Raw genomic sequence first — 14,446 nt, 5'->3', positions numbered from 1 at the left:
TTTGGTTCATTTCTTTGTGGAAGAAGTGAATCAGAATGGGAGGATGCACTTAGGAAGGTTCCTCCAAATGACATTTTGGAGATACTTGAAGTGAGCTTTCATGGACTAGAATATAATGAGAAGAATTTATTCTTAGATATTGCTTGCTTTTTCAATGGGATGGCAAAGGATGATGTCATACAAATCTTAGAAAGTTGTGGTCTTCACGCAAAAATTGGAATAGGAATTCTTATTGAGAAATCAATGGTAACCGAAAGTGATGGGCGTTTGAGGGTCCATGACATGCTTCAAGCAATGGGTAAGGAAATTGTTGTTCATGAATCACCAGATGATGCAGGCAAACGTAGTAGGATATGGTCCTCAGAGGATGCCATTCATGTGTTGGGAAATAAGAAGGTAAACTTCCCTCTCTCTTGTGATTGTGCATTCTTAATACGATAATTTATTCCATGCATTTCATTTTTTTTTTTTTAATACCAATTCCGTGCACTTTAGATATTATTAGCTTGATCCTACTACTTTACATACAGGGAACCGAAGCAATCCGTGGTATGGTGGTAAGATTTGACAAACCATATATCATACGTTTGGATCGTGAGGCTTTCTCAAGTATGAGCAATCTCAAGTTACTTGTCATGTCAAGTCATTCAAATTTGTCACAAGGCCAATTGAATCTTGAAGGACTTAACTGCCTTCCTAACACATTGAAAGTCATCGAATGGAAGGAGTATCCTTTAGACTTCCTACCAAGGCAAAATAAATTTCAAGAACTTGTTGATCTTAAAATGCAATACAGTACATTAAGAGAACTTTGGAGAGAAACTCAGGTAACTAATGTCCTCTGCTTAGATTTGTTTGTCTATAATATGATGCATGTATCACTAGCTTCTTGTTGGTTTTTGAAGGCTCCTTTTCCTCTTTTCAGTTTCTGCAAAGTTTGAAGTTCATTGATTTGAGTCATTCAACAAACCTGATCAGAACACCAAATTTTAATAATACTCCTAATCTTCAAAGATTAATTCTTAAAGGGTGTACAAAGCTTGTTGAAGTTCACCACTCTCTCTGGCAACACAGGAATCTTGTCATTGTTGATTTTAAAGGTTGCAAAAGTATTAAGAATCTTCCAACCAAATTGGAGATGAATTCTTTAGAGACACTAGTTCTCTGTGGTTGTTCAAAAGTTAAAAAACTTCCTGAGTTTGGTGAAGGTATGGAACGTTTATCCAAGCTTGATTTAGAGAGCACTGCTATATCCAAACTACCACAATCATTGGTCAATTTGATTGGTCTTATTATATTAAATTTAAAGGATTGCAAAAATCTGGTTTGCCTCCCAAGTGATTTTCAAAAACTGAAAGCTATAAAGATTATCAATATTTCTGGTTGCTCAAGGATTTCAAGGCTTCCGGAGAATTTGAATGAAAATGATTCATTGGAAGAGCTTGATGTTGGTGAAACTGCTATAAGAGAAGTGCCTTCATCCTTGAATAATTTAAAAGTATTATCTCTTAGGGGATGTAAGGGCCATCAAGTTCAACAAAGTCGTTCCCTTCTCAAGCTGGCATTTAGGCTTCAAAGGCCACCAAGTTCAACAAACTCTTTGTGGTCTCCTTCTTTTTCAAATCTATCATCTTTGGGCAATTTACGTCTAAGTTATTGCAATCTTCATGATGACTCACTGTCCAGCGGAATTAGCAATTTATCATCACTGAAAGTGTTGGATTTGTGTGGAAACAATTTTGTTGAATTTCCTTCTGGCCTCATTTCCAAACTTGAAGAGCTTGAATGTATTACTTTGAATGATTGCCCAAGCCTTCAGTCTTTGCCTCAAGTTCCAGCAAACCTATCAATTATAGAAGCAGTTGATTGTCCATCATTGAAACATTATGTTCGTTCCCAGCAACTATGGGAATTCATTGAGCAATTTGAATATCAGGTTTGTTTTATTTCTTTTTTACTGTTAAGTCTTTCATATTAGTCATTATAGTTCTATATCATACCATTTTTTTTCGTTACAGACTCGATGTAGACTTGAAATCTCCGGTCAAAAATGGAAATGTCACTGTTTAAGCGACTACATGTCTGCAATTATAACTTGGGATTCACAAGTTGTAAGCTATTTGAATCTCTAGTTTATTTAGTTTTCTTGTCATTCTATTTCTTACACATTAAATATTACAATTTTCATCGCAGTCTGACTTTATGCAACCGACTCGAGTATTAACTATTCCTGGTAGTGAAGTGCCACCATGGTTTCACCATCAAAACTATTCTTGTGCGGAAGATTGCCCCTATGAGTATACTCCAAAAAATGCGTCAATTAAAGTAAAAACTCCTGATTCTTGCCGTTCAGGTGAATGGTGGGGTGTGGCTGTATGCTTAGTGCTTGAAAATGATTTGGAATTTGCAAATTGCCGTGACAACGTTTATTGGACTTATAAAGTTTCTAAAGGTAAATACTCAAATTCATTCCGTTGTTGTGGCATTCATGTGCAGTCTAATTGTCGTCATCAACGATGTATCATCTACATTCGTTTTTCTTCATTTGTTGTGGAGCAACTTCAAATGGTATTCTTCACCAATAACGAAGGTCCAGAGAAGAAGTCAGCTTTTAAAATAGCACAGTGTGGGTGGCGTGTGTTGTGTAAAGAAGATGTTGAGAGATGGCAAAATACAAGAGATGAAGAATGATCAGTTCATTAGTTGAAGATGAAGGCGTTGGGATTGATGAGACTCAAATTCCTATGGCCTATAGTGATTCTTTTATTTATTATCTTAGCTTAAAGTCCATCATATTTCTCCTATATTTATAATTCAAATTTTAGGAGATATTATTTATCAGCCAGGTTAATTTTTCTTAGTATATGGTCTTTTCGTCCTCATAGGGATAAGACTATAATCGTAAATGCTATTTTTCTCAGTGAAATTTCTTGCTTGTCGTTGACCTTGAGTTTTTTATCCCCACACTGTCGGTTTTTCCTCATTAAAATTTTGTGTTCCATCTTCTATAATTTTTTTTCCAAATGTCTTGGAATGTTTGGAATAGAGCTCACAAAAAAAAAAAAGCTTCTGAAGAATAGATCTCGAAAAATAATTTTGAGTAGAATGGATTTATTGAGTGATGCCTCCTCCATATCATATATTAAAATACGTACCAAGTCATCATATATTTAGATCAGAAAAGAAGCTAGAGTGATATTTTTCTCATGTAAAGGACTTGTAGAGGGTTCATAAGAATTTTAGAACACCCTTATATGATTTTACTATAATTAGTTATGAATTTTTAAATTTGAATCAAAAAAATATAAAAGTTTCAAATAAATAGTAGCCCAAAAGATAAATGCAAATTTTAATTTATGTGCTTCAATTAACGATTTGCCATCATAGTACTTTCAACGTATGTTAAAAAAGTGTTGAAATGACATAGTATGTTAGAAGTTGGAAGAATGAAATTGCATGCCAGCAGGAGCCAATGTGAGATTCCGTATGCGTTTTCAGTGACGCCAAGAAAGAGAGAAAATGAGAAATTGAGAATATCCAACTTGCATATCATATATTACAGTACATAAACACGTGCTGCACCTGCATATCATATAATACATGAACATACCTAAAGTGAGACAGAGATAGAGAGAATATTGTATTGAAACTCTATTTTTATATTTCTTGTGAGTTTCATCACACTCTCTATCTGTGCCTCTTATTTTTGAAACACACACACAAACACACAGCACTGACATTCACATTAGTTTTATTTGGGAACCCACATAACGGTCGATCGAGAAAGGAAGTGGCACACAGGAACAGTCCCAGGCTTCACTTTTAACAATTGGAAGGACACATGTTTTGGGTTCCAAGTTGATGTGTCTTTGTGACAAACACATAAAGCTTTCATTCTGCTCCCATCAGCACCCTCCAAGGGCACTGTATAGGCAACTGTATTCTGTATTTTGTGACAGAGAAACACAGCATACGCGTAATAGAGTTTGTGGCACACCACCTGTGTTTCCCCCACCTTCTTCATTCCATGCAATATTGTGTATTCTTCTACTTGCTTTGTTTCCTCTTTCATCCCCTCTACAGACAAAGCATTCACATTTTTCCCAAGCTTCAAGGTAACAAAATCAACCATGGATTCTAAAGACGTCGCACAGTACTTTTCTTCCCCTTTGATCCCTGGATCTTCACAAATCTCAATTGTAGTCTTTATTGCCTTAGCATATACTGACCCATGTTTCGCGGCAAGCTTGTTCAATATTTCAGCCATCTGTTGGTAAAATATAAGATAATATATATGATTTGGCTATATACATCTCTTCTCAGTAGAATGAATGTGACAGTACTATATATACCTTGGTTGAAGAAAAGGGAAAGGATTTCGCAACTTGGCGAGGCAGGAAGGAGGCATGGCTGTAGATGTGCGTGAAGAGCAAGTTCATTTTATGACCGGCCTTCAAGTCCTTTTCCAAAAAGAAGACAGTCCCATTGGTGCTGTTATGGCGTGGGATCCCTTTGTCAGCGTGATCATATCTATACACCTTATACCCATTTTTTGGATAAACAACCTGGGAAATATCAGGCATTTCATCCATCCCACCGACGCCGTGGTTGTTGGTGCCACCACCTGAGTTGCCAACATACATTTACAGAGGAACTTAACCAAATGACTGCATTTATTTTATATATACATATATATGAATGTAATTTTGAAACTCATAAAAATGTTACCCATGAATCATACTAACCAGTTGGGTGGAGGAGATATTTGAGGAGTTCAGGCATGCGAGTACTGGGAAGCTTAGACTTCCAATAAATCTCTGGAGCCAAGGCAGCATCATGAGCTGCCGCCACCATCACAACCTGCTATTTCATAGAGACGCACACATTCACACCTTAGTTCCGTCTGGAAAACAAAAGGTGAGAGAGAATAGGAAAGGGAGTGGAAGCTCACAGTGAGAAAAGCAGTAATGATGGAAAAGAGTGGAAGCTTCATTGCTGCAAAACAAGTGGAGACCCATGGTGCTAAACGAGAAACCGAGGTGAATTATATAGACGCGGAGAGGGTCCCACATTGGGCTCTTGTTGTGAAATATGGGACCCAGACCTGGATATCCTGACATACAGATTTCATCATATATGAATATGCATAATGAAATACAAAGAAAAAATAAAAACTGCATACGGGCCTAATACTCGAAATTAAGGAAACATTTCTGGCCAAAAAGAAAAAAGAAATTAAGTAAACACTAAAATAATAAATAGTACGTAGTTTTGTTTGACCCAAAAAAATAAAAAGAAATGAAAAAAAAAAGTAGTAGTTGCGCATGAGATAAGGTAGTTGGGAGGAACATTGAAATAAATTATAGCTGAATTTTAAATTTTAAATGTGCATCGTTGAAACAATATTTGGATAGAATAGATTTCACCATAGTGATGAGCACCGACTTGATGTCAATGTATAAGACAATTTTGGCCAACTAATTAGTATTTTTTATTAATAACTGATCCCTTTTACTAGACTTTATTAGAGCTGGAGGTATTTCTGTTACATTTTTCGGGAGAAAATGGTGCAAGTTAGTATTGTCACGCAGTGTTTATTGCGGCACTAGAAGGTTTTTTTTTTTTTGTCTTCTTTTTTCGCAAGCATGTTTTAGGTCACTTCATTCAACAAAAGAAGAAAAAGAAAAAGGAATTTACCCAAAAAAAATGAAAAAAGTATTCATTTTATATTCGTGGTCATTACTCATTTCCAATATTCATTGCATCCATCCCCGCAACAGCCAATCGAAAGCTGCATGATTGAAGGCAGGCGGCTGCCTTCATAGCTAGTAAAGTATTGAAGAGATCGAGTACTTATCATGTAATTGACATGCTAACTTGAAATAGAATGAGAGACACATTTCTCTGTAAAATTATGAACAAGTGCTATTGGTTTGGCGGGACAGATTTAAAAAGATAAAATTCCAAAATGATGTACTGAAATTGCAAAATTTCTGTGAGATTTGAGGTTGGAAAATGAGATCTTGAAATTCAAAAATAAAGTCAGAAATGCCTCTTACTTAAAAAAAAATTCAGATAATTGCTTTGAAGTCCTAAAGCAACTTGACTGATGAAAAAGTTTTTTTGGGGGGGGAACCTTCTTGTCCTTAGTAATTTAGACAAAAAAAAAAGTGCTAAAAAAAGAGTTGCCAATGTAGATAGTGATAATTGTCAATATTGCTACTTCACTTATTATGAGCTACTGTGTCATGGAGGTTCACAGATGGCAAGCATGTCCGGAAAGCATTTATGTTGTTTTTCATATGGGGAGAAGTTTATAAATGATGAAGAAGATGGTATGCTGTATGTAAGAGCAATGAACATATAGAAAGCCACAAGTTATAAAAAGTTGAAAGAAATTATATAATCAATTTTTGAGGGAAAAAAAAGTCACTACTTTATTTTGAAATTATTAATTATATTTGATAAAAATATATTTGTAGATTTGATAAATAATACTACCTCCTGTCCTTAATATAAGACCCTATTTGACTTTATTTTGGTCCTAAATATAAGACCCCAATCAATTTTGTCTCTCATATTTATACATTTTTTTCTAAAGTAGCCCTTCTAATAATGATAGTTTTAGTCAATACATTTGATTAGCAAGGATATTTTATAAAAGACAACATCTATTTAGGACAAATAACTAACTCAACTTACTTCTTTAATCTCTTCAAATTAGTCAACTGATTTTTATAATTAGAACCGGACGTAGTAATAGGATGAAGCATTTAATAAAGTTCGGGTGTGAATGGTAGCATTAAACCCAATTTAATTTGACCCCAAAAACGGTGTCACTATTGACACCAGACGGGCAGCCCACGAAAATGGCAGCTCTGCAGACACTTATCATAGCTTGCCTTGTCTTATGTGTTGATCGCCAAATGTAGACAATTCAGATTAAAATTGTATAATCTAAATTTAATATAATTTATTTTTATATTTGTAATTTTTTGATATTTTGATGTCCACATGATCTAATTTAAAAATTATCTTTTAATTTTCATTTTTTGAAAAATAGTGTTTGTTTAAAATTATTAATTAAAAATTAAAAATTTGGCTCATTAAAGTTATATTGGGATGGTGCAAATGTCATGTACTCATGACCAGGGCTCTGTTCCTATATATAATTACTTGGAGAAGAAAAATTTGCTCTTAAATGTAAATTACTTGCAGAATAATTAATAAGTTTTTTAAAAATTTTACTCCTAGTGAATATAATAAGAAAAAAAAATATGTGAGAGAAAATCTACAGCATACCCACCTTTTTTAACACCCCTTCTTTAATTAGGATAAGTGGTATAAAAAAAAAGAAAATAAAATACAAGTCACTTATAGAAGAGAAAAGAGTGACATCACTGAAACTGCTTCGTGTCTATTTTCCATATTTTCATCCTAATTTACAACTATAATTAGCAAATTTACAGCAACACATAAGAAAAAATTTACAACAGACATAAAAGGAATTTGAACTAATGACCTCTTGGTACCCAAAAGGTTGATGGCCACCAAACTACCAAACATATTTAAACATATAATGTAAAATATACTTGTGCGTGTAACAATCTTAGATCTCTATTTTACATCTTAATTCACTTATAAACCATTATAAATTTTCTTATATTGCCGTAAATTCGTTAATTATAATTGTAAACTAAAATGAGACTATGAAAATTGAGAGTTGTAATTTTTTTATATGTTGTTCTAAATTTGTTCATTATAATTGTACATTAGAATGAAAATATGGGAAATGAGAGTAATAAATTTTCTTATTTTTTATTATAAATTTGCTAATTGTAATTGTAAATTATTCTCTGGTGGCCGCCTGCCGACATTAAGGGGCAGCCCCTCGCAATGATTGGAATTAATTAAAAATAAATAAATAAGAGCACCAGTATCTTTACATCCACAAAATTTAATTTCAGTTTAATTCTTGGGGTCCGGTAAAATTTCAATTTTTTTTCTGAGAAGGTGAAATTTTCTCAGTTAAAAAGATATTTGAATAAAATTAAAATCATAATTTTTAAAATATTTTTACATTTTACAAAATAAATATATAAAAAAACTTATTTCATTTTAAAAAATATTTTAAAAAAATATTTTTGAGTGTTTCTAAACAGCCTTTGAGTATTTTTTCAAGGCATGCTTCATGAACCGACCATAGGTACAATGTGGCAGGCTTCTCTGCTTTGCCATTTCCGTATACGTTCTGTGGGGTTCAATTTAATGCTAACAGTCACTCCTCCCTTGCACTTTCAACACGTGGCTTCATTGGAGGCATGCTTTGGCATTCGCGAAAGTGACTCACTTCTCATCTTAAACAACGAGAAAGCGACAAATGTGACAACTTGGTTTAAATTTTTGTTTGAAATGATAAATTATATATAAAAAAAATATAGTTAATTTTCAATATTACTCCGAGTCCTTGAACATAATTTTACTAAAAAATAGTACTACTTTTAGTCCTTAACATATAATTTTATTTGATTTTTATTTTAGCCCTAATATAATATTCCAATTCATTTTATCTCTAGTATTTATGTATTTTTTTTAAGATAATCATTTAATCAATAGTAGTTCTAACCAATACACTTGATTAGCAATGATATTTTAGGAAATACAACATTTATTTATGATAAATAAATAACTTAATTATTTTTTTAATCTTTTCAAATTAATTAATTAGCTCTTATAATTAGTACCAGAGGTGATAAAATGATACTACTAAAATTACATCGTTACCTCTTATATTTTTATCATTTTTTATTCATAAGCATCATCACTTAGTCACTCAAGCTGGTAAACAATCGACGGTAAGGGAGATGGATCTACTTCAATTATAAGATGGCGAGGTCGTTGTGAACTTTATATATATATATATATATATATATATATATGAAATTGCATCAAAATTGAAAAAAAATAATACTCTTCCTATTTTAATATAAGACATATTTAACTAATTTGATTAGATTAAAAAAGTTAGATGAGTTGTTAATTATAAGAAATATAACATTTTTTTTAAAATATCATAATCATCTTTATAGATATCCTTCTTCTCTCACTTATTTGATTATGGTGAGATAGTATCTATAGAAATAATTTAGAAAAAATTGATAAATATAAGAAATATATCTTATATTTGAAATCAAAATTGACTTAACAATTAAGTCTTATATTAAGAACCAAAGAAATTGATAAAATTATATCACTAAAAAATTAAGAAAAATAAAGGGTTAATATAAAATTTGATCCCTCAAATTTTCCTTCAATTTGGTTTTAACGGTTGTTTGGGATGCCAAAAAAGTGCTTCTCAAAAACACTTTTCGATAAATCGAGTTAAACTTCTTCACATATTTACTTCGTATACCGTAAAATTATTTTTAAAACTATGGTTTCGTTTCCATCTAAACACCCCCTCAATCCATCAAATTTTAAATCATAGGTTTTGATCCTTCTAGCTGCAAAATGATCTAAATTTTTATTGGATTATAGGAACTAATGTTTTAAATGAGAAAAAACTTAAGGGATCAAAATCTATAATTTGAAATTTGAAGGATTGAAACTAAAATGAGGATAAATTTAAAGGATAAAAATTATATTAATCTAAAAATAAAATTAAAAATAAAGTTTTTTGAAGAAATGTCTCTCTTCCTTTCTACTTGTATTTCAAGTCAGCATGTGAAGTACATGATTGGCACCGGATCTTTTGAATACTTTACTCGCTGCAAAGGCAGGCAATAATGCAGCTTTGATTGATTGTTACTGCAATGGATGCAATGAATCTTGGAACTGGCGACAAATTAAAAGGGCATCCCCTTTTTATTTATTTTTCGTTTTTTGGAATGAAGTGACCCAAGAAGACCCAACAAAACTAACCACCAAATCCACGTCACAGAATCACGTCATGAAATCTTGCGTCATACACATTGCGTATTGTTGAGTTGTCATCTTTTCTCATTCTTTGATGAAGTGCTGACTTGTATTTGCTTTATTTTTAGTGAGGATATATATACATAGGCGCGGGTATTTTCAAACGGATCAAAAGGTATATAACAGGACACAGAAAACAGCACATGATATGTCTATTTTTTGACATTAAACAATTTCAGTGCACCAGCATAAGATCTTATATTTTTCATGTTCATTTTTCATTACCACCACCCCTAAAAAATCATATTTTATAAATTATAATTAAAATATTACTTATAAATTATTTTAAACTGAGTCTTAATTGCTCAATTTTACATATTGACCTACTAATGTGAGTCCACAAAAACCATTGGAGTCCGTCACTGACGGTCCCACCTTGCAAGGGTAGTTGCTTGGAAAAATCTTTAAAAACAAAGTATAAATATATGAAATTTTAATTCACACAACCAGCACTTAAAAATAAGAGGAATGGAAAGTGACGTCTGAACTACTCCTACTCCCTCCGCTTTTTATTATAAGAAACATTTGATGTTTATGGCATGTTCTCATATATAAGAGACACTTAAAAGTTGTATCTATTTTTTTGTATTGATTTTATATTTTATCCTTATCTATTTTGTCTCCAACTCATACTCTCTCTCCCTCCCACTTCTCTTTCTTTTAATGATTTAATTATTCTCTCTCATACTCTCTCCTTATTAATGGGGGCATTGTTAAAAAAAATATTATACTTTTCACACATTAATTGTCCTTAACTAATTTTAACTATTTTTTTATCAACGTAATTTGATTATTTGTCTCTTATAATAAGAAACGGAGGGAGTATTTTTTTTAAGAATATTATAAAATTACCCATATGTTAAGATGTCTTCCCTTTGCAGCCACGTCAGGCTTATCTGCACGGCCATTTCCGTACGCTGCCTGTCCTTTCGGTCAGGTTCAATTTAATGCTAACATTCACTCCCCCCTTACGCTTTAACCACGTGGCTGGATTGGAGGCATGCTTTGGCATTTGTGAAAGTAACCCCCTTCTCAGCACCCACAGCCCCCTTTCTACCTTTTGTGCTTATCCATTCACTCCTCAGTTCTCAACACGGACAATTTAAATTATTAAATCTAAAAAAAAATTATAATAAGATCCTGTCTAAAAAAATTAAATATAAAAATATCTTTTAAAATTATCAAATTATTTTAAAGTTTTAAGACACCTTATCACAATAAATTGTATTAGTTTATTTACCAAATTGTTTTTATTTTTTAAAAAATTTGCATTGATAATTGAAAAAATAATCGTTGATAACTTAAAATGTAAAGAGTGACAACTCAACTCATATTATATTTTGTGATGTGTTGAGAAAATCTGTCGTCAATATTTACTATGATAGTTATCAATTCTTGCACCTTAAGTTGTCAACAACTACTTTTTCAATTATCAATGCAAATTTTTTTTTAAAAAAAGTAAATTGGTAATTAAATAAATAAATTTTCTTACAATAAGGTCTCCTAAGACTTGAAAATAATTTGATAATTTTAAAGGAACTTTTTTTATTTAATTGTGAGATCTTGTTGTAATTTTCCCTTAAATCTATTCTAAAATACCCCACCGCTTCAAAATATAAGACAAATGTTATTGGAGGGGTTTGGTTTTTTTTATAAGACAATATTCAGTTTTATCTAAGTATTTAATAAGTTTTTTTTCCAATTTTACCTCACATATATTTTCTTTCTTCTTTAATTCATTTATTGCATCTTTTTATTTATTCTTTTTATTAATAAGGGCATATTTGGGAGAAAAAAATACATACCTTGCATATTTATTGTTTTAAACTGATTTTAACTAATTTTTTGATAAACATAAATCGATAAAGTTTAGCTTATATTTTAAACAAGAGTGAGTATTATCTACAATTTTTAATATAAAAATAATTAATTAATTTAAATAGATTAAAAATAAATTAAATTATTTATTTATAATAAATATGGATTTTTATTTACGGCAGCATATATGTGATTTAAGGTGTAAAGTAGAGAGCTGAAATTGTTACCCATATGTATGTCGCATATGTGGCCGACTTGCTTGAAACGGCCTAATGGGCAACATCTTTTTAAAAAAATTAAACTCACTTAAAAAACTCGGTAGCTTAAATATGACGGAGTGTTTGGGTTTAGAAAAGGAAAAATCCAAAAAAAAAAATGACTGTTGAATTTTAAAATTCCAAATCAGTATTGGTTGCTGCACTTGTAAAGAAAATTACTACACTCAAAAAGTAAATAACAATACATTTTTGTAGTAATTCCTGATTTGTCATTTTAAAATTCAACAGTCATGTTTTTTAGATTTTCTCTTTAGAAAATAGCTTCTTTTTTTTTTATTGCCAAAAGAAAGTCCATTTTATTGATTAACAAAAAAAGGTTATTACAAACACTAATAGCTAATTAAGGCCGGGAAAAGAAAAAAGCACTAAAAGAAACTAACAAAAAACCTAACACAAACTCACCACCTAAGAAACACAAAGACAAAAGAAACACAACCCAACCAAGCAAACCAAAGACGAATTAACCAATACCACATCTGTCAAAACCTTAAGCAGCAGCACTATCAGTAGGCATTGCAGAACTTCTTCCCATCATAGCATCAGCAACATGATCCTATCAAACCCATTATCTAAACCGGAAAAATGGGATACTGGAACCTCTCTCCTTCTTGCAGCATTCATTCGAGCCTTCACTGCTTCCTAACACGTAGCATCAGAAGCTAAACATTTAGCAAGAGAGGGTGATGGTGATTCAATCCACCCAAATGGACACACCCCCTTTCTACATTCAACAGCAACGCAATTTGGTGCTTCATTTCTCTTTCTGGAAATTAGGGAAATTGTCACATTCAGCAAGCAGTTCAAGGCATCAATGACCTCCTGCATATCCCGCCTTCCCATCCATCTTGCATTTTCAAGCGACTTATTTTTCTAGCAACAATACACATCAGCACAATCTACCTCTACTTCTACCTTCTAAATGCCAAGATCTTTAATCACAGAGATAACTTTCTTGATAGCAAGAACTTCAGCAACAAAAGCAGAATTAGCCCTCACTTTGTTTGCAAAACCCCAAACAAACTCGCCCAAGTCATTCCTGCACACAATGCCAATAGCTGCATCATTAGTAGTATAGGAACCATCACAATTAACCTTCAGATAGCCAGGACTAGGAGCTCTCCAACCTTTCTAGTCATCACACCTACCTCTGACCCTCTTCACACCGATCTCTCGGCCCTTAGCTTGTCAGAATTCCCTAACTGCTTTAGTTGCAGAATCAATGACCTTTGAAGGATTAGGGGCATTAGCCTCAAACACTGCACTATTCCTCTCCTTCCAAATTAACCAAACTAACCATATCATCTGTGCTATCTGAAACTCATCAATCAAATTTCCATCCACTATCAACTTACAAAACCAAGCATCAAATCTACTCATCTTTTCAATATCAATTCCTAGAGTTAAGTCCGAGCCAAACCACACACATCGCACCCAAGGGCAAAAAAACAGTGCTTGCTTAATGGATTCACTTTTAGTTTTACAAATAACACACATACCTGAACTGCTACATCTCCTCTTCAAAGAGCTTCACTCACAGGAATTGCACCAACTAGACATCTCCAAATGAATTGTCTAATTTTTGGCAGAACCTTCATTCTCCACACCTTCACCCAGATTCCACTTCGTAAGGCAAATGAAGAACTCGCTCTATCACTAACCGCCTCTTTCTTTCCTTTAGCTTTAACATAACCTTTTCTTACAATATATCTTCTGTTCTTATTTTCCAACCAGATAGGTTCATCATTTCTCTGATAGTACAGAGCATTAACATTATTCATCATTTCAATAATATGGCTAGGAATGATTCCTCCCAGCTTTTCAAAAATCCATCTACCATCAGTTAAGATTTCTACAACCTGCCACTTCTTCTTGTCCTCAGGAACAGAAACATACTGAGCAATTCACCCACTCATCTCTGGAATCCAATGATCAAACCACACATTAACCCTTCTATCATCGCCAATCTTCCACAACACATCCTTCTTTAACAATTCTCTTCCTTCTAATACACTTGACCACACCTATGATGCTTTGTGGCTATTTTCTACATTGGAAAATGAAGTATTTGGAAAGTACACTCCCTTCAAGACATTCACCCATGACTCTTCATCACTATTCATAAGTCTCCAAGCAGTCTTAGCCAAGAGCGCTTCGTTCATAGCTTCAAAATCCCTGAGTCCCATACCACCATCCCTCTTAGACTTGGTCATTGTGCTCCAAGCCTTTCAATGAATTCTACCACTTTCCCTCCCCCCACTCCACCAAAAACGTGCTATCATACTGTCAAGCTCTTTACAGATCTGCCTTGGGAACTTAAAACAGTGCATTGGATAAATTGGTACAGCACTAATAACAGCCTTGATTAAGACTTCTCT

General features: G+C 32.8%; 2 protein-coding genes across 2 annotated transcripts; one reads left to right on the top strand and one right to left on the bottom strand.

The window, feature by feature from the left end:
• Nucleotides 1-159: 159 nt before the first annotated feature.
• On the top strand, nt 160-2,691 carry LOC114712659 (TMV resistance protein N-like). Its single transcript, XM_028897206.1, has 5 exons — nt 160-396; nt 531-827; nt 926-1,936; nt 2,019-2,111; nt 2,194-2,691. The coding sequence occupies exons 1-5, from the start codon at nt 160-162 to the stop codon at nt 2,689-2,691; spliced, it is 2,136 nt and encodes a 711-aa protein (XP_028753039.1).
• A 1,060-nt stretch (nt 2,692-3,751) lies between these two features.
• Nucleotides 3,752-4,993, bottom strand: LOC114712658 (BURP domain protein RD22-like). Its single transcript, XM_028897205.1, has 4 exons — nt 4,952-4,993; nt 4,746-4,860; nt 4,353-4,624; nt 3,752-4,267 (listed from the first exon to the last, which is right to left on the bottom strand). Exons 1-4 carry the CDS (start codon nt 4,991-4,993, stop codon nt 3,752-3,754), a joined length of 945 nt encoding a protein of 314 aa, XP_028753038.1.
• Nucleotides 4,994-14,446: the final 9,453 nt, after the last annotated feature.

This window comes from Neltuma alba, unplaced genomic scaffold (assembly GCF_004799145.2).
Source record: "Neltuma alba isolate B1F8T4 unplaced genomic scaffold, ASM479914v2 tig00011388_pilon, whole genome shotgun sequence".
In the NCBI taxonomy this organism is placed as follows: Eukaryota; Viridiplantae; Streptophyta; class Magnoliopsida; order Fabales; family Fabaceae; genus Neltuma; species Neltuma alba.
The sequence above is the reverse complement of the archived record's forward strand: the minus strand, read 5'-3'. Positions and strand labels throughout refer to the sequence as shown.